Here is a 20,950-nt window from a genome sequence, read left to right as displayed (position 1 = left end):
GGTGTAACTCTTAATCAGTCAGCTATATAATGGTTTGGCTTCTGCTCCATTTCTATTGGTTCTAACCTTTCCATGGGCATCCAAAACCTTCTGTTTTTAAAAAAAGAAACTAATAATTAAGACATTACCAACTGGAAATGAACTAACAACATTTGAAGAGGATTTAGAAACCCAAAACAGCAACAATTTTGCTGAACCAGAACTTTCCCTTTATAACCAATTGTGTAGCTGAAAGTTCAGATATGGTTTTTAAAATATGACATTACAGATGGACATTTTATTGCATTTACTCTTAATCCTAATGTTGCTGCTGCCACAGCCTTGTTATTAAACACCAGCAGCTATGGTTGGAAGTGAGGAACAAATCTTTAGTGGTTTTCTGCTTTCTAGAATTAGTAAATCCCAACATTCTTAAAAACCTCTTTTGAAGAAATGAATTCTGTATGTCAAACCAAATTATAGAAATAAGTACATTTGAATGTACATGGATGTCAAATCTGTAAACTTGTTTCTTTGGCTTCCTTCAAATTTTCTTTCTACTTACTTAAGTTCCTCTCCAATCACACTTTAGAATATTGGAATAATTATACAGTAAGTGAAAGCATAGTAACAGCCACTTAACATTTATTTCACCACGTCAGATGGCTGAGGCTTAAGGTTGTGTCCTTTCTATATTGCAAGTGTTTCAAACCTCTCAAGCACTATCTTGCTCTGTGCCGTCATGAACAATTCCTTCATCAATACTCTCCAGCCGTAATCTCTGCCCTGCAGAGACTTTGTTTCCTTTACTGGTACCTCCAGGTACAGCTTTAATAATAGTAAACAAATCTCCAGGTAAACCACTCTCTCCAAAAAGGCTCATTTTGGCATCTGTCTCAATAGCTTTGGCCAAACTGGCAGCAAAATTATCCAGCGTTTTATGAACATCTGCTTTGATTTGCAGGACTGAAGAGCGATCAGCTTCCTCTGCAAAAGAACAATCTTGAATTAAAACATTTCTACCCCTTTTCTATATAATCTGAACATTTATTTATGTGTGTCTTTAGTTTTCTCTGGTGATCAATTCCTTGGTGTGATATTTTTCGAACAACAGGCTAACCACACTGATTAAGCTTTCCCCAAGTGTAATGGAAAAGATTTGCCCAGTTCTCAAAATTGAACCTGTTAATTTGATCATTCATTATAGGCCCTACTATCAGCAAGCCAGGCATCTTAATGCTGGCAAGTGACACATTACTTTTCAGTCTTCATAACCCTAACCACAGCAGGTCAGGCAGCACCCAAGGAGCAGGAGAATCGACGTTTCGGGCATGAGCCCTCCTTCAGGAATGCCTGAAACGTCTATTCACCTGGTGCTTGGATGCTGCTTGACCTGCTGCGCTTTTCCAGCAACATTTTCAGCTCTGATCTCCAGCATCTGCAGTCCTCACTTTCTCCTATAATCCTAACCACCACAAACAAACATATCTCAACAATGGTTATAAAGGTGTGGGACACAATATACACTATCAAGTAATGTAAGCAATTGACAGAAGATCTAGCTGAAAGCAAGTGTGCAACTCATCCAACCTATGTATTACATTTGCTGTCCATGCAAAGTAGTTTAATTAGAATTGAATGTATTTGTATGATCGGGACAGCGTCTATGACCATACTTCAATTAAATGAGTGGCACTGCACATTCTCTTGTAAATTGCATTATGCCATCATTGGTGAGTTCAAGTCACCCTTTCTTTACCCTTCATGATTAAGAAATAGGAGAAGTAGACCATATAGCTCCCTCAGCTTGCTCTACTATTCATCATTTTTGACCTCGAGTTCACTGTTTGCACCACAATTTATAGTTCCTAGTGTCAAAGCTTTCTCACCCTGAATGCACTCAGGAACTGAGGAATGTATGCAGTGAACAATCTCTTTAATTGAAAGTATATCTATCTTCAGATAAGGAGCCTAAACTTAACATACTACTCCAGGTTTGGTCTTCGCAACATGTACAACTGTGGTAAGAATTCTTTATTCTTCAATTCCAACACCCTTACAATAAAAGGTGAATATGCCACTTACATTCTCAAGTCCTCCTGTGCATGTATGCTAGTTTTCTGCTGCTTGGGAGGAAACATCCAGATCTCTCAAAACCATGCATGAGACAGGAAAGCACTCAGTATACCAGGATCATTGGTAATAAATTGAGCAACCAGCTAAGGGAGCCATAAAAGGCAGAGAAGTACACCTGTTGCTAGGAATCAGAATTGTACCCACTAAGTTACAGCTTATTAACTCAAAACTGACCATCTGTGAATTTCTGTGACTATCAGTAGCGGTAGGATTAAAACCTAGGCCTCCTGCTTCAGTGGTAGGAGAACTGTATTCAACTGCAATCTGTAACTTCTTGACCTGATATGATCTGATATCTACCAGTATCAAGTTAGGGATCAAACTTGGTTTAATGAAGAGTGCAGGAGGGTATAGCTAAAAATGAGGTGTCAATATCTGGAAGCTGTACAACATGCAGATTACCTAGATGATAAACAGTGGAGGCAACGTGCGACAGACAGAGCTAAGAGGTGCTGCAACCAGAATTCTGCAGTGCTGGATAATTAAACAGCTAACAGGAGCAGAAGACTCCACAAATATCTCCATTCTAAATAATGGAGAAGTCAAGCACATTAGTGCAAAAGACAAGTGCAGCTATCTTTGTTAAGATGTACTAAATGAAAGATCCACCTCAGCCTCCGACTGAGGTCCCGGTATCACAGATGCAAAGCTTCAGCCAATTCAATTCACTCCATGTGTTATCAAGAAACAGATGAAGGCAATGGATACTTCAAAGTCTATGGGCCCAGACAACATACCCACAGCAGCACAGAAGATTTGTTCTCCAGTATTAGTTAGGCGTCTATCCATCCAGTAATACTACAACATTGGCACCTTCCCAGCAATTGCATCACTGATCAGAATAAAAAAAGACGATGGTGTGGTGTTTTTAAGGTCAATCATCTCAGTTGCATAAAATCACTGCAAGAGTTCCTCCGGGTACTGTCCTAGGGTCAGCTGCTTCAACAATGGCTTTCCCTCCATCATAAGATCAGAAGTGAAGACATTAGCTGATAATTGCACATTGTTTAGCACATGACTTATTAGATACTAGAGCAGTCACTGCCCGTTTATATCAAGACCTAAACAACATCTAAGCAAGTGACCTGTAACATTCATGCTAAACAAATACCAGGCAATTACCATCCCCAAGAAAATCTAACCATATTCTCTTGGCATTCAATGATATTACTATTGCTGAAACCTCCAAAAATCAATATTCTGGGGTTACCATTGATCGGCAATTGAACTGGACCAGCTATTTGATCACTGTGGCTAACAGAGTAGTTAAAGGCTAAGAATTCTGCAGCAAATATTCACTTGTCTCTTCCTAATCCTTGTCCACCATCTGAGGTATTTGGTGAGATACCCCCCATTTGCTTGGATGAATAGGACTCCAACAACACTGAAGAAGCTGGACACTATACAGAACCAAGCAGCCCACTTGAGTGGCATTCCAGCTATCATGTTAACCATTCACTCCCATCACCAACAATGTACAGTGGCAGCCATGTGTGCCATCTACAAAATGCACTGTAGGAAGGCTCCTTAGACTGCACCTTCTGAACCCATGATTCCTCTCCTGCCATACCCCCAACCTGATTTGAAAATAACTGTTTCTTCACAGTCAGTGGATCAACATCCTGGAACTCCTTTCCTCACAGCATTTTGATGACCCTTAACCACATGGACTGTAGCGGTTCAGGAAGACAGTTCAGCACCACCTTCTCAAGTGCAATTAGAGAGTTGAACAATAAACATAGTAGCATAGCCAGCAGAATCCACAAAAGAAAAAGCATTATTCAATTTTCCTAAGGCTATTGCATTATGGCTTATTGAAACATTTGGCACAGTAGTACATCAGAGGAAGCAATTGTGCACTCATCAAACAAGGATAGCAGGATAAGTAAGGATCATTAGAATGTCATATTGAATGCTGGAGTATTCCAGAATTGGGATGGTGTAGTATGCATACTCAGAGCGGTTTGAAAGGCCAGGGTGAAGCATGAAGAAATGTGACAGTACTATGACAACTCTTCCCTAAACCACAATTGACAACATAAGTACTTAACTGGTTGTAAGGTATTTTCAGACTGCCTGAGATTAATCCAAATTTCATCCTATCTTTTGAGAGTTCTGGATGGCTTTTTATAACAATAGATTTCGGTTGCAGAGATTATACAACAACACATCTGACTAAGAAAGGATTTCAGCAATTCAAGGCGGCAGACCACCTTGCAATGGGCAATAAATACTGGCCCAGCCAGCGAGACCAATATCCTATTAGTGTGTTTAAATAAGTACTGTAAGGGATTTGCAAGCTACCACTGAAAAGCAGGATAGTGAACTGACAGTAGTTTAAACATAGGAAGAGGGGTGGAGGTCATGCTTGAGCACTCTTTGGAACAGAAGTGAGTTTCCCCTTAAGTAAATGTTTCTAGAAGAAGTCTTTAAAAGCAGTCAAAGCGGAACAAAAGTTAAACCCAGTCACTATCCATAAACAGAATTTCTTCCAACTCCGGCCAGGGCTCAGTCATGGTGTTAGAAATGCAGGTGAAAGAGATAACATTGTGACTAGAGCATCGGAGGCTGAGGGGTGACCTTATAGAGGTTTACAAAATTATGAGGGGCATGGATACGATAAATAGACAAAGTCTTTTCCCTGGAGTCGGGAATTCCAGAACTAGAGGGCATAAGTTAAGGGTGATAGGGGAAAGATATAAAAGAGACCTAAGGGGCAACCTTTTCATGCAGAAGGTGGTACGTGTATGGAATGAGCTGCCAGAGGATGTGGTGGAGGCTGGTACAATTGCAACATTTAGGAGGCATTTGGATGGGTATATGAGTAGGAAGGATTTGGAGGGATATGGGCCGGGTGCTGGCTGGTGGGACTAGATTGGGTTGGGATATCTGGTCAGCATGGACAGGTTGGACCAAAGGGTCTGTTTCCATGCTGTACATCTCTATGACTATGACTGGCAGACAGTATAGCTTATTTTTAAAAACAGCTCAAGGCTAAGTAAAGCCATCTATTAAAGTAGCCCTGGACACATTTGGTGTAATTTTTCTTGCAGGAGTCTTTCTTACAATTTTAAAGTCCTGAAAGAGAAAGGAGCGAAGTAGACAGAGATTGATTTAAGGTAGTTTAAAGAAGTCCAGCCCAAATAGGTATAGTCCATGCTTTGAAATGAACGTGGACCAAAATAAAGCACTATTAATACAAATAACTGTAATGCACCAATAATTCTACATAAACTACTTTTACACTTTTAGGGAAAAAAAGTATGAAATGCAGATACACTACAGTATCACATTTTAAAAATGAAAATTAACCTCATTTATCCTGGTTTATAAATGTATATTTTTTAAATATTATGGGACATTGTGAAATATATTAGCATAACAAAGAATTGCTGAGGACACGCACTACAATTTCTGTTTGTGTAGCACATACACCAAAAGGGAAACAAGAAACAAAGGAAAATGTATGTAATAAAATTACCAGAGCAGTACTAAATACATAAAAAGCAAAAAAAAGTATTTAGTTTACTAAAAAAAATTTTATAAATACCTTTTGGTTCTGGAAGTTCATCTATTGTCACAGAACTCCGCCTTCGACTGGAACAATAGTTGTGGTGCGAATAATGAGTGCCCTCTGAATTGAAATCTTCCAATAGCATGACATCAGTACCTAAAATACATTGAATATAGGCAAGAACAGCAGGATTTTGTGACATTGAATATCAGAGTGATGCTTTCAGTGAACAATTTTTCTAGAACAGTTTAATAACTTGACCAACAAATTGCAAGATCCTTTAGGTTTAGCTAGAAAAGATTCCACAAACAGCAATAAGAATAAATTATTAACTTGCTGACTAACGGAAGGCTGCATACAGCATACTTGATTTTATTCAAAGCACTGAATACAACAGCAAGGAGATTTTGATGGAACTGTAGGTAACATTAATCCATAGGTGGAAGAGTGCAGTTTTATTGGAAGGATGTGATTGCACTAGATGGGGTGAAGAAATGATTCACCAGGCTGTTGCCTGGGTCAGAGCCTGAGCGATTCAGCTATTGAGAGACTACATAGGAAAACAACCCAGCTTTAGAGCAGAGAATGCTAAGGTGCAAGCAGACTGAGTTGGACAGAATTCTGAAGGTCGAGAGGGATAAGGTTTCTTCCTTTGTCCAGGGGTCAATAACCAGATGGTTTTAAAAGGTAAGAATAAGATTTAGAGAAAACCCTTTTTTCAAATCGACAGGATTGTGGGTATCTAGAACTCACTGCTTAAAATTCTGGTAGAAGCAGGGATCCTCAAATCATTTAAGAATTATTTAGATGAACACTTGAAACATCACAGTGTACAGGCTATGTGCTGGAAAATGGGACTAGAATAAATGGATGTTTGATGACTGACGTGGCCACAATATGCCAAAGGGCCTCTTTCTGTGCTGTAAAACTCTGACTCCAAGTGGACAAGGAACTCTTTTGGTAGAATATGACGGTCCAGCTTAATGACTGTATCAGGCAAGCCGGAACAGGAGATTAGCACACCAAAACAACTATATGTCTGAAAATGCTTCACGTCCTCCTGCCTGCCTAGATTAAATGCTGCCATCTTGGGTGACAACAAGATCCATGAACATATGGTTCTCTGATTCAGTCATAAATTATGAACTGTTTTTGACAGGAGCTTGAAGAAATGCAGTATCTCTACATTGGTTTGGGTTGAATTTTAAAAACAAAAGCTGCATCCCAGCCTGTTTTTATAAGCAATGCGTCAAAACACTAAGACTTAGTAAATTAAAGGGGAAAAGCAGGTTTGGTCTCTATTCCGAACGAGGTAGACTCTGCAGCAACACAACTGCACGTAGAAACCATGACAGAAGGAAAAGGAAAGTCAGAGATAAAAATCAAATGAAACACTTACTCATGATTTCCAGTGAAAATTCAAAGCAGGCATAAGAAAATGATAGGGAATAGATCACCTTTCTCTCTCTCGTGAGATGAGATCGAGAATAGAAAACTGCATTCAAAATAAGTTCAAGGCTCTACAGTTTTCATTCATTGGTTTAACTGTAGTTTGACTCGTGCCCCAAATTAGCAGCAAATCAAGTTAGTGTCAACTTTTTGTGGCACTTTAAGTTTTCCAGGCTTTGCACCGAGATGTAGGTCATTTACTTATAAATTACATAGCCACATACTGCTGCACAAAATATTCCATCACCATTTCAGGTGTGAAAACTCAAATGAGGAAGTATAATATATATTTACGCATGGTTTTGGTAGCTTCAAAATTTTTTAATCATTTCTGCAACACCATAATAACCACCTGATGTATGGATCACTTTGAACACAATAAAATGAAGTAAGACTCTTCACAGGAGCATTATAAAGCAAAACATATGACACTAAGCCACAGAAGGTATAAAGAGGGCATGTGAACAAAGGCTCAGTCAAAGAGTAGATTTTAAAAGGAATTTATTTGAGGAAAAGTAGAGCTAGGGAGAGGGTTAGGAATGGAACTCCAATACAAAAGGGTCAGGCAACTGAGCGGATGGCAATCAGTGATGGAGTGCTGAAAATCAGAGATGCTCCAAAGGGATGCACAGATATCTCAGAGGAGCTGGAATAGATTACAACCATAGGAAGGACAGGACTATGAAAAACTTTGAAAATAACAATTTTAAAATGAGCTTTAAAGTTGTAATAGAAGATGATATACAAATGCCTATGCATAGTGTCAGCTGTAAATAAAACAGCAAGGACAATTACCTGAATCCTGAGAAAAGCTAAATCCTGTATCCCCAGTACTACTGCTCTGTCCTAGAGACTGTCCACCAGCCATCATGGCTGCGAGATGAGGAGACAACCCCAAATCTGTCCAAGCAATAAAGAAAATGTAATGTTCAATTTATTTTTTTCATGAACTGCATTCAAAAAAAGATTTTAAAATAAAATATTTAATTTATGCAGTCATTTGCAATTATTTACATGAATAATTGTACCAGTATTGCAAAATACAGAAATGAATCAGCACTTGCATAACTCTTTTCCAAGGCCACACACTAAGTAATACACTATAATAACCACGACTTGCCAAACTAGACATCACTCCACCTCAGAATTTTACTATGTAAAATAAGCCACTGAAACATTTTATTTAGAAATAGGTGGCTGCCTCCACATGGTCAAGGCCATAAGCAGAGGACAGTGTGTCAGGTTTTCCTCATTTTTGTTTGCACAATATAAATGTTAAGACATGCACCAAAGTGAACTTGCACTTTTTAAAGGCAATGATAGAGGGTGGGCGATGGCAAAGGGGCCGTGAAGACCAGTGAAATGGAAGTCAGTCCCTCAGTGAGAATAAAGGTGAATCTAATCCAAATTGTGTCAATGGACGTGTTCTCCCAGCCAGCTTAAACAGACCATGCTGTCCAGTAGGGTTACAAGCACTCAGCTGAAATGTGCATGGATCAGATGATCCCTCGTGTTGACAATAACAGGTTGACAGCCTCAACCCTCACACCAGACATGATCACCTCCCTGTACAGTCAGAGCACCTGTGTGTTCTGTATTCCCTCTGCACCCAAGCCCCCCACTCTCTTCCTTCAATAAGCAGGGTCAACCCAGCACTTCAAGTCCACAATTCTCAGGAGAGACTGGTTAAGAATGAGAAGTGGTGAATGCTTCACTCAGTAATGCTCCACTTTATGATCCCATCTCATCAATTTTTTCCCTTTATTAATTCATGATAACGTGGGAATCGCTGACAATGTCAACATTTGTTGCCGAACCCTGATTATCCCTGAACTGAACAGCTTATTTGGCCATTTAAGAGACCAGTAAAGAGTCAACCACACTGCTATAGAGCTAGAGTCACAACGAGGACACGCTAGGCAAGGATGGGTGTTTACAACCATCATTAATAATCTAACAGTCACAAAGACTGAATTTCAATTCCAGACTTTATTCAATGACAATTCAGCCAGCTGCCCTGATGTGATTTGAACTCGTGAATCCATTCCTGGGCTCCAGATTACTAGTCCAGTGACATTTCCATTATCCTACCATCTTCCTCCTCCAGCTCTAACTGACTCACTGCTGCACAGCCACCTCAATCCAATTGGTCCACCCTTGGCTTAATGTGTGGGCCCAAAGTTTCCAAGGGGCTCCCTATAAAGGTACTTTCATGTTTAAATTGGCTGTGTTCATAAATCAGTGAATATCTGGGCTGACGTTCCCTGTTCTGATGAAACTCACTAAAGACAAGGAACAGCAGCTAGAAACCAACATGCCTGGCTAGTGCTGCTAGTATGTCCACCCTCCCCTCTGCATCCACCCAGTCTTCCAGCTAAAACAATAGCGCCTTGAGTTCATACCATCTGGACATCCTAATCTTGTGTCCTTCCTCCCTGCTGCCCTCCCTGAACAAATTGGGTTAGACTAAGGGGCAAAAGAAAGCCATGTTACTGATGACACTGGGGCTACATTGTGACCTACATGTAAAATGCAGCATTAGTGTTTACGGCAGCACATCCATCACCAAGACATTGAACTACTTGACAACAAGCTGTTGGAAAACACCCGCTAGATATAGACCAACCCCAAAGGAATTTCATACAGGTGAGACTGGCAGGTCATTGCCCACATTTCACTTGAGCAAGTTTGTTGACTATGAATAGCGGATTCCACTCGGTTTCCCACAAAAAATTTGGTTTGTGGTGCAGAAACAGCTGTCACAGCACCAGAATACATTAACCAGAGGATTCATATTCAGAAGACAAAGCAAAGCAATCTCATGAATGTTGAATTAAAATTTTATAAACTGGTGCAGCAGAAATATAGACCTGCAGATATATTGCCAAATCATTGTAAAACCATCACAATATCACGAGCCTACAACAAGCTCAAACAGATGTTTATCCCTTGCTCTTGCCAATTACAACATCAGCATATAAACAAATTGTCAGCTTTTCAGCGCCCCTTCTCAACTGCTGCCTTTGCAGTAAGCATCAGCATTCCTCTTAGCTGCAAGTCAAGATCTGAACACACGGCAAAAAGATTTCTCCCAACTAATCATAATTTAGGTATGTTATTTGTTCCAGTCTGCTTTTTAGTAATCTTAGATGACCCCTGAAATAATGGGAACAGAAAGACTATATAGATTATAACACCCAAAAGCTTGACATAATTCAATTAGTATTTCAGGAACCTATTTACCAATGCTCATCAAATCTAGATCAAGGCTGGTGAATTTTAATTACAAGATGATTCACATAAAACTGATGAAGCAGATTCTTACAGACTTATGAAAACAATATTTTATTTAAAAGAAATCAGAGAACATTTTAAACTCATCAAATCTCTGATGATACTGGTTCTCCAGTGTCAGTGCCAACCAAAATCTGTTGAACGCAGCAAGTGAGAAAGAAAAAGGCAATAAACACATATTTTCATGATGCAGTCATCAGAGCAAAAGCTTTACCCACTCCCTTTCCCTCTGTTACCTGTGATGCGATTGGAGATGCTGAATAACCTGGAAGTCCTCTGACGTTGAATAAATGAATCCCTGTAGTATCTGTCACCAAAGCACATCCCCAGAAGCTCTCTGCGAACTGTTTTATTCCATACTCCATAGATAAGTGGATGACAAATTGCACTAGTAAAGGATAGCCATATTACAAGCGTCTCCACTCCTGGAGAGACACTACCTTTTCCATGAAGTGCTTCAGTACTAATCACTACCATATAGGGGCCCCATGTGACAACAAAAGCACCAATCACAATCAGGATTGTTGTCAGGGCTTTGCATTGATTGGCTGAATAAACAATGTTATTAACAGTATTCCTTCTGCTCCCTGATGAAGAGGTAGATGAGTTGGAATTTTTTCGCTCATCCTTTTTGGATTCTTCCTGCACAACTATAATCGTTCCACAGTGGATTTTACGGGCTTTAAGCCTAGCCACACGGAATATAAAACCATAGCAAATAACCATTGCTAAAAATGGCAATAATGCACACCAAATCAGCCAAAAGGCAGTATATCCTAACTCTTTGTCCCATGCAGCCAAACAGATCCACTTGAAATGGTCAAACTCAAATGTGGACCAGCCAAAGAGAGGAGGAAGACATCCAATCAATGAGTGCAGCCACACATACGCAATCACAACAACAGCACGGTTCCCAGTTATTTTCATAGGATATACCATTGGGTAAACAACAGCATAGTACCTGCAGGAAAATAAAAGAAAATTACTGGACAAGAAAATGTCAGTCGTACCTAGCAACTCAAATGTCAAGACTATCATCTTTGCTATTTGTCCTAGTTAATAAACTAAAATCCCACAAAACTTTAGCAAACATACTCAAGTTGAAGTTAATGAGGTAGTAACAACGGAAACACCAATTTAAATTTAGTCCAAGAATTTAACTTAATAAAGAACAAAGAAAATTTACAGCCCAGAAACAAGCCCTTCAGCCTTCCAAGTCTGAGCAGATCCAAATCCACTGTCTAAACCGGTCGTCCAATTCCTAAGCATCTGTAACCCTCTGCTCCCCACCTACTCATGCATCTGTCCAGACGCATCTTAAATGTATCTACCGTGCCTGCCTCTACCACCTCTGTTGGCAATGCATTCCAGACACCTACCACCGTCTGTGTGAAGTACTTGCTGCATGTACCCCCCTTGAACCTTTCACCTCTCACCTTGAAAGCGTGACCTCTCGTTGTTGAATCCTTCACCCTGGAGAAAACTTCTCTCTATCTACCCTGTCTATACCCTTCATGATTTTTTAGACCTCGATCAGGTCCCCCCTCAATCTCCTTTTATCTAATGAAAACTAACTTCATCAGTTTATTCTCCACAACAAACAAAAAATGGTCTGGTTGTGAAGCAAACAGAAGTTGAGAGATTGGAGATAAGTTACAAGGAGCAATTTTCCCCTTTCTAGACATAGCAAGTAAGGTGGTGAGAAGAATACATTATTGCAGTTGTTAGTCCTGGAGAGATACTCAGTCTTCCTGTTCCTCAGAATCCAAAGGGATTCATGGGTGGCATCCTCAACTAGCCATGAATTAGCTCTATCAGTGGTCAGCTAACAATCACTACAAAGCCACAAGCCCAACACAAGCCTTCCTGGCTGGTAAAACAAGAGACTGACTGTCTTCCCAATCAGGGATCCAGGTGACCTTCCTACTGGAGGGGATTCTCCATTTGCCCCAAACTGGGGAGAATTAGAGTTAGGAAAGGATGGCAGCGAGAGAACCATTGAAAACCACCTCTCTGCATTTGCCTCCACCTTGTTTCCCAATGACAATCAATCATTTACCTGCTTGCTGGTGCAGACCAACCCTGGCCTGAAATATGCACGGTGTTAGCTTTTTTCATCCTTAGCCCGCTGAATCTGGTCACAACTTCAAGATTTAGCATTTGCATAGAATAATATGATAATCCTGAGGGTATGATCTGACACTCATTGCTCTGCTACATGCTGTATCGTAGACACCAGAAGCCAGCATACAGCAAAATCAATGGATTCCTTTACTACTCAATTAACATGGTTTGAAACTTATTAAAAGGTTCTTCTTCAATGAGGTGCAACTGTTAAACTGCGATCCAAGTAATAATTACTAATCAACTAATTTGTATCTGGTCCAAGAAAAAAGTTTTTATTCTCACGTCTGCATTATTATGGACTGAATTCAACTAGATTTTTGTAACTTTGTTTCCCCCAAGTGTTTGCTCATGATATTTCAGCTTCTACCTGAACCCCAGCGTGTATCAATCTACCTGAACCCCAGCGTGTATCAATCTACCTGAACCCCAGCGTGTATCAATCTTCAACTGGCTCTCACACGTTTAATAAAGGAATGGGAGTTCAGTAGCTTTTATTTCCTGGTTTACTGAGAGAATTCTTAAATGTCATTAGTCATTTGGACAGCTCGATAACATTGAGAATCCTCAATAAACAACATGATAATCAACTGTCTACCAACGATGTTGCCAGGATTGGAGGGTTTGAGCTACATGGTGAGGCTGAATAGGCTGGGGCTGTTTTCCCTGGAGCATCAGAGGCTGAGGGGTGACCTTATAGAGGTTTATAACATCATGAGGGGCATGGACAAGGTCTTATCCCTGGGGTCAGGGAGTCCAGAACTAGAGGGCATAGATTTAGGGTGAGGGGGGAAAGATTTAAAAGAAGCCTAAGCAGCAACGTTTTCTCGCAGAGGGTGGTCGGTGAATGGAATGTGCTGCCAGAGGAAGTGGTGGAGGCTGGTACAACATTTCAAAGGAATCTGGATGGGTATATGATAGGAAGAGTTTAGAGGGATACGGGCCAAGTGCTGGTAAAATCGGACTAGATTAATTTAGGATATCTGATCAGCATGGACGAGTTGGACAGAAGGTCTGTTTCTGTGCTGTACATCTCTAGAAGTCTCTGTAACAAAAACTCTTACCACAATTTGCTGCTCAGTCTCAAAGCAGCTCTCCTCAACATCAGCAGTGGTTGTCTTTGTTTGGTCACTGACCTCAAAATCCAGGCCATATCATTTTACCAGCAAACACTGATGCAGCACAGACCAGCAAGGAAAGCATTTTGCTCATGTTTCATTGAAAATAAGACAGGAAATAAAACTAATTCCTTGATCTCATGCACAAACGATTAAAGCAGCAGTGGATAGCAGCTTTGAGAGAAACAGCTTGAATCCTCCAGACCATGGTTTGGAGATTCCTTTTGTTGACACAAGAAAGGAGATGGAGAGAGATCAGTGGTAGATCCTAATCACTCAACTTCCTCTTCACATCTCTAACTATGTAGGAAAGTCTATCATATCAGGGCAATTACAACATAGCTGATAACATGCAATAAACTAAATCCTGGTTAAAACAACCGCCTCTTCTCTTTAGGCTCTTTGACCCCATTAGATCAAGCAAGCCTTGTAGATCCCTACCCTAAGAGGACAGTGATAGCAAATTTACACTGTGACAGTATAGCAGCCTCATACACCAAAGTGGTCAATGGTAAGAACTGGGGAGCCATCTAAAATGATCTGTTCCATTTTTTACAGGCACACCTTTAAGAATTGTGCAATAGCAGGAAAACGATCAGGAACAGGGAACCTAGTTGATTTTTTCCACCATTCTAGCACTACTATTACCCCATCTCAACTGAAATTAATGAATACACCACAGATGAGTGACTGAACTGGTCTCCTCTGTAGAGGTCACATATTCATTGTTTCGAATCAGCAAGCCAGAGGCATGTTGAATTCCTTTTAGATTGCTAGTCACTTCTAATGGGAAGCATTAAAAGGGTGAACTGATCTTACATTTCATGAATACTTCCTTCAAAAGGTATGAATATTTTGTAATCGTAGCCACTGTGTATACAGTTAGAAGGAAATCACTTGAAACCTTTTACTTAATCTTTGGAGGTGATCAAACACGTTGTAGGAAATCAAAATGACTTGAAACACTTTGCCGAGTACTCCAAACATACATATATAATCAGACAGACAAACTCACATGCACACAAGGAAACATGTAGAGACAAAGAAACCTCAGTTACTCTCGTCAAGCACCTACATGAAAAACACTGATCTAAGGTTACATTCACATTCATGTTACCGATTTGCTCCTTTCACTCAATGTTGTTTATTTTATTCACTTTGTTTTGTCATTTTTCCATTCCCACTCAATCTTAGCTTCTCTTTTCACACTTACTTTAAGAGTTTCCCAAGAATGCATGTGTGTCCTGCATTTCTTTTATATATTCACTCTAGGGTTAGGGGTGTCACTGACTGACCCAGCAGTTTTTGCCCATCCCTATTTTTCCTGAAGCAGCTCGTGGTGTGCTCCCTTCTCGAACCACTGTAATCCATGTGCTTTAGGTAGACCCACAAATCTCGGAGACAGAATTCTGGGATTTTTATCCAACGACAGTGAAGACAATATATTTCCAAGCCGGGATGGTGAATGGCTTGGATGAGAACTTGCAGTTCGTGATGTTTCCATGTATCTGCTGCTCTTGTCCTTCTGGATTGAAGTGATTGTGGGTGTGGGAAGGTGCTGTCTAAGGATCTTTGGTGAGTTTCTGTAGCGTATCTTGTAGATAGTACACACTGCTATTACTGAGCTTTTGTGCTTAAGTGCTTACATGCTTTCCCTTGACATTACCTCAGATGACATCATCTCATGACATCAGGTTCGAGTTCACCACCACCTATAATAGCTACTGTGCGAGAGATTGCTAGTCTGATAACCAGTCAGAAATGAGCCATACTCTCCTGCAGTCGAACTTGAGAAATACTGAGTCATCTTTAGTTGTGGCACAAGTTCCCTGGCCTCGATAGCCTTCTTTGGCCTTTCCATTCACTGTCTTAGTCTAAATGAGACAAGTCAGAACTTTGGCATCTTTCAGTCTCCCAGTTAAGCTTCTGACCATTTGTACCTTGTGTCACAACAGCTGCTTCTACCTCCACTCCGGTTTCAGCCCATCTGCAGACAATTACTCCAACACTGGTGTGCCATCTTTCAGCCTCAAGTTCAGCTTATCCAAACCATTGCTACCCTTACCCCACCTTCCATCAAGTTGCATTCACCTAACCGATCTTCTACGTTTACATCCAAGCACCAACCCTACAAATTTAGAATTGGAGTCACACACTACAGAGACAGGCCCTTCGGCTCACCACATCTATACCAACCAACACACACCAAACTACAGGGTGATGGGTACTGCAGATGCTGGAGACTGAAGTCAAGATTAGAGTGGTGCTGGAAAAGCACAGCAGGTCAGGTAGTATCCAAGGAGCAGGAAAATCGATGTTTCGGGCAAAAGTCCTTCTCCTTCACACCAAACTACAGTAATCCCATGAACCTGCACTTGGCCCACAGCTATTATGCCCTGACATTTTAAGTGCTCATCCAAATGCTTCTTCAATGTTGACAGAGTACCTGTCTCCATCACCCCATCAGGCAGCATGTTCCATATTCCTACCTCTCTGTGGGTAAAAATGTTTTCCTTCAGATCTTCTGTAAACCACTTGCCCTCTGGTCTTAGACAAGTCTGACATGGGGACTGGATTCTCACAATCTGCTCTCACAATTTTGTATACCTCAAGTAGATATCTCGTCAGTCTCCTCTGCTCCAAGGAAAACAAACCCAGCCTATTCAGTCTCTCATCATAATGGAGACCTTTCATCCCAGACAACATCCTGGTGATTCTCCTCTGCACCCTCTCTAGTGCAATCATGTCCTTCCAATAGTGTGACAACCAGGACTGTATACTGTATTCCATCCACAGCCTTATCAATATTTATAACGTTGTAACAACAACAACACTTCCTTGCTCTTATATTCTACACCCCTGCTAATGAAGCCAAGCATCCAGTATGCCTTCTTCACCATCTTGTCTACCTGTGCTGACACCTTCAGGGATTTATGGATTTGTACACCAAGGTCCCTTTGTTGCTCAGTACTCTCTAGGAACTGCAGTCATTGCGTATCTCCTTCCATGACTAAAGCTCCCACAATGCATCATCTCATTTATCAAGATTAAATTTCATCTGCCATTACTCTGCCCAATATACTAGTTGATCAATAATAGACTGAAACCATCCCCCTTACTATCAACATCATCAATAATTTTCATGTCATCTGAAAGCTTACTAATTATAACTTCTACATTCACATCCAAGTCATTAACATATATAAACAAACAGCAGACATCCCAGCACCAATCCCCATTCTCTACTGCTGGTCACAGTTTCCAATCACAAAAACAATCCTCTACCATCATCCTTTGCCTCCTATCTGGAAGCCAATTTTAGATCCAGTTTGCTAACTTGCCTTAGATCCCATGGGCTTTTACCTTTGGGCCATCCTTCTATGTGAGGCCTTTACAAAGGCCTAACTGAATTTCATGTCAACCACATAAACTGCACAAGTCTCACCAATACATTTAGTTTCCTCTTCAAAAAACTCAATTGGATTAGCCATAGACAGGAACTCCCCTTAACAAAACTGTGCTAACAATCCCTGCCTTCACAATTTCTTACCAATAGTTTCCCTACCACTGATGTTAAACTAACTTATCCTTAATGTAGGCGAGTACAAAACTAAAGGGCACAGACTTAGGGTGAGAGGGGAAAGATTGAAAAGGGACCTAAGGAGAAACCTTTTCATGCAGAGGGTGGTGCGTGTATGGAATGAGCTGCCAGAGGAATCGGGGAGATAGTACAATTACAATATTTAAAAGGCATCTAGATGGGTACATGAATAGGAAGGGTTGAGGGGGATATGGGCCAAATACTGGCAAACGGGACTAGACTAATTTAAGATATCTGGTCAGCATGGACGAACTGGACCGAAGGATCTGTTTCCATGCTGTACATCTCTATGACTAATTCCCTGGCCTATTCTTGCTGCCCTTCTTGAACAAAAAGAACCACATTTGCTATCTTCCAGTCATCAGGCACTTCACCTGTGATGCCAGCAAAATATTAAATAAGTTTGCAGGGCCCCAGCAATTTCCTCCCTTGCCTTCTATAGCAGCCTGGGATATAGCTCATCAGGCCTGTATTCATCTGGATGCTCACTAAAACATCTAACACCTCTACCTGATTAATCTTAACATATTCTAAAACCTCACAATCCGAACCATAAATGAGAAATATTCATTAAAGACCACACCGTGTTCCATATGCAAGTTGTCCCTTTGGCCTCTAATAGGTCCTACACTCTCCCGATAATCCTCTTACTCTTAATATACTTATAAAAAGCCTTGGGGTTTTCCACAATCCTATCGGCCAAAGATCTATCATGACCCCTCTCTACCTCCTAACTTTTTTAAAGTAATCTCTTACATTCTCTATAATCTTTTATTAAACTGACTCATTTTTATGGAATGTGAGCGTCATTGGCCAGCCAGCATTTATTGACCGTCCCTCGTTGCCCTTGAGACGGTGTTGGTGAGCTGCCTTCTTGAACCACTGCAATCTACCTGCTGTATATTGACACATAATGCCTTTAGGGAGGGAACTCCTGGATTTTGACCCAGCGACAGCAAAGGAATGGCAATATACTTCCAAATCAGGATAGTGAGTGGCTTGGAGGGGAACTTGAAGGTAGTGGTGTTCCCATGTATCTACTACCCGTGTCCTTCTAGATGGAAGTGATCATGGGTTTGAATGGTGCTGTCTGAAGATCTTTGGTGTATTTCTGCTGGGCATCTTGTAGATAGTACACACTGCTGCTACTGAGCATCGGTGGTGGAGGGAGTGGATGCTTGTGAATGTAGTGCCAATCAAGTTGGTTGCTTTGTCCCAAAAGCTATCAAGTTTCTCGAGTGTTGTTGGAGCTGCACCTATCCAGGCAAAGTAGAGAGTTTTCCCTCACAGCCTGACTGGTGCCCTGTAGATGATGGACAGACTCTGGGGTGGAAGGAGATGAATTACTTACCACAGTATTCCAAGACTCTGACCTACTCCTGTAGCCGCTGTTTATGTAGCAAGTTCAGTTGAGTTTCTGGGCAATGTTAACCCCCCAGGATGTTGAGAGTGGGGGATTCAGTGATGGTAACACCACTGAATGTAATGGGATAATGATTAGATGGAGTCTTACCGGTGACGTCATAAGCCTGGTATTTGTGTGCTGCAAATGTTACTTCCCACTTATCAGCCCAAGCCTGGATATTGTCCAGATCTTGTTGCTTTTGAACATGGACTGCTTCAATGTCTTAGGAAGAGTGAATGATGCTGAACATAGGCAAACATGCTCACATCTGACCTTATGATGAAGTAGCTGAAGATGGTTGGGCCTAGGACACTGCCCGAAGCAACTCTTACAGAGATGTCCTGGAACGGAGATGACTGACATCCAACAACCATGACCATCTTATGTTCCAGGTATGACTCCAACCATTCATATCCACTGATTCCACTTTTTCTAGGATTCCTAAATGACACACTTGGTTAAATACAGCCTTGCTGGCAAGGGCGGTCATTCTCACCTCACCAAATCAGCTCTTTTGTCCATGTTTGAACCAGGCTGTGATGAGGACAGGAGCGGGGTGACCCTGGTGGAACCCAAACTGGGAGTCACTGAGCAGGTGCTCCTTGATAGCATTGTTGATGATACCTTCCTTCACAGTTTGCTGATCGAAAGTGGACGCCTGTGGTGGTAATTAGCCAGGTTGGATTTGTCCTGCTTTTTATGTACAGGACCTACCTGGACAATTTCCATATTTTCATGAAATTGCCAGTGTTGTAACTGTACTGGAACAGCTTGGCTAGGAGAGCAGCAAGTTCTGGAGCACAAGACTTCAGTACTATTGCCGGAATGTAGGGCTCACAGACTCTATAGTACCCAGTACCTCCAACCATGTGATTTCATGTGGAGTGAATCAAATTGGCTGAAGACTGGTATCTGTAATGCTGCGTACCTCTGGAGGAGGCAGGGATGGACCATCCACTCGGCACTTTTGGCTGAATGTCAGTACAAACATCAGTACTACCTTATTTTTTACACTAATGTGCTGGGCTCTTCCATCATAGAGGAAGGGGCTGTTTGTGCAGCCTCCTCCTCCAGTGAGTTGCTTGGATTTTCACCACCAATCACAACTGCATGTGGCAGAGCTTCGATCTGATTCGTTGGTTGTGGGATCGCTTAACTCTATCACTTGTTGCTTATGCTGTCTGGCATTCAACTAGTCCTGTTTTGGGCGCTTCACCCTCCCCCCATTTTTAGGTATGCTTGGTGCTGCTCCTGACATGCTATCCTGCACTGTCCACTGAAGCAAGGTTAATCCCTGACTTGATGGCAATGGTTGAGCAAGGTTACAGATGGAGCTGGAGTACAATTCTGCTGCTGTTGACGGTCCACAAAACCTCGTGGATGTCCTATTTTTAGTTGCAAGATCTGTTTGAAGTCTGTCCCATTTAGCACAGTGATAGTGCTGATGGAGGTTATTCTCAATGTAAAGGTTGAAGTTCATCTCCACAGGTTATGCTTTCAACTGTCTAAACCCCACACTCTGCAAATTCCTTCCTAAATCTTTGCAAACTTGAACAGAAGGCCCTTCTTAGAATTCATGTTGTTGACCAAAATTTCAGCCCCAGTCCATTTTTCCTTAAAGCTCTGGAGCATCTCAATGTATTGTTCAACATTTAGATAATTGGGAATTCAAGAAACGGGCAGGGTAGGTCATCCAGCCTTTCAAGGCTGTTCTGTCACCTAAGATGCTGATGATCCTCAACATCAACTCCATCTTCCCACATCACCACATTCAATTCCCTTAGCATTCAAAAATAACTCTGATCAATATCTTACCTGAATATGCTCAAACATGAGAATCACACGTTTCTTGATTCAGCCCTTTGAGAGTAAATTATTTTTTCTCATTTGAGATTTCTCAAACTCTTTTTCTCCCTTTACATGTTATCCCTAGTAAATTGTGACCATCTAATTGTTAGCCTGAACTGTGGCTGATATGCTGCAAACTTTTCCTCACTCAGTTTAAACCCCTTGATAGGCAATTATGATGCGATTAGACAAGATTTAAGATGGGGAAGGAAACTGCAGGGTATGGGCACAATTGAAATGTGGAGCTTATTCGAGGAAGAGCTACTGCGGATCCTTGATAAGTATGTACCTGTCAGGCAGGGAGGAAGTGGCTGAGTAAGGGAGCCATGATTTAATAAGGGAAGTTGAATCTCGTAAAGAGGAAGAAGGTGGTTTATGTTAGGATGAGACGTGAAGGCTCAGTTAGGGCACTTGAGAGTTCCAAGTTAGCCAGGAAAGACTTAAAGAGAGAGCCAAGGAGAGACAGAAAGGGACATGAGAAG

General features: G+C 41.2%; 1 protein-coding gene across 2 annotated transcripts in view; it reads right to left on the bottom strand.

The window, feature by feature from the left end:
- Positions 1–481: 481 nt before the first annotated feature.
- The window catches only part of gpr161a (G protein-coupled receptor 161a), a 39,220-nt gene continuing 18,751 nt past the window's right edge, over positions 482–20,950 (bottom strand). For both annotated transcript variants that reach the window (XM_043700886.1, XM_043700885.1), the window contains exons 3-6: positions 10,609–11,333; positions 7,874–7,978; positions 5,666–5,785; positions 482–966 (exon numbers count right to left, since the gene is read on the bottom strand). In XM_043700886.1, coding sequence (XP_043556821.1) covers positions 695–966; positions 5,666–5,785; positions 7,874–7,978; positions 10,609–11,333 — 1,222 coding nt within the window. In that variant the 3' untranslated portion in view covers positions 482–694. The remainder of the gene's footprint in view (positions 967–5,665; positions 5,786–7,873; positions 7,979–10,608; positions 11,334–20,950) is intronic.

This window comes from Chiloscyllium plagiosum, chromosome 12 (assembly GCF_004010195.1).
Source record: "Chiloscyllium plagiosum isolate BGI_BamShark_2017 chromosome 12, ASM401019v2, whole genome shotgun sequence".
NCBI lineage: Eukaryota > Metazoa > Chordata > Chondrichthyes > Orectolobiformes > Hemiscylliidae > Chiloscyllium > Chiloscyllium plagiosum.
Note: the sequence above shows the minus strand (reverse complement) of the source record. Positions and strands in the feature narration are given on the sequence as shown.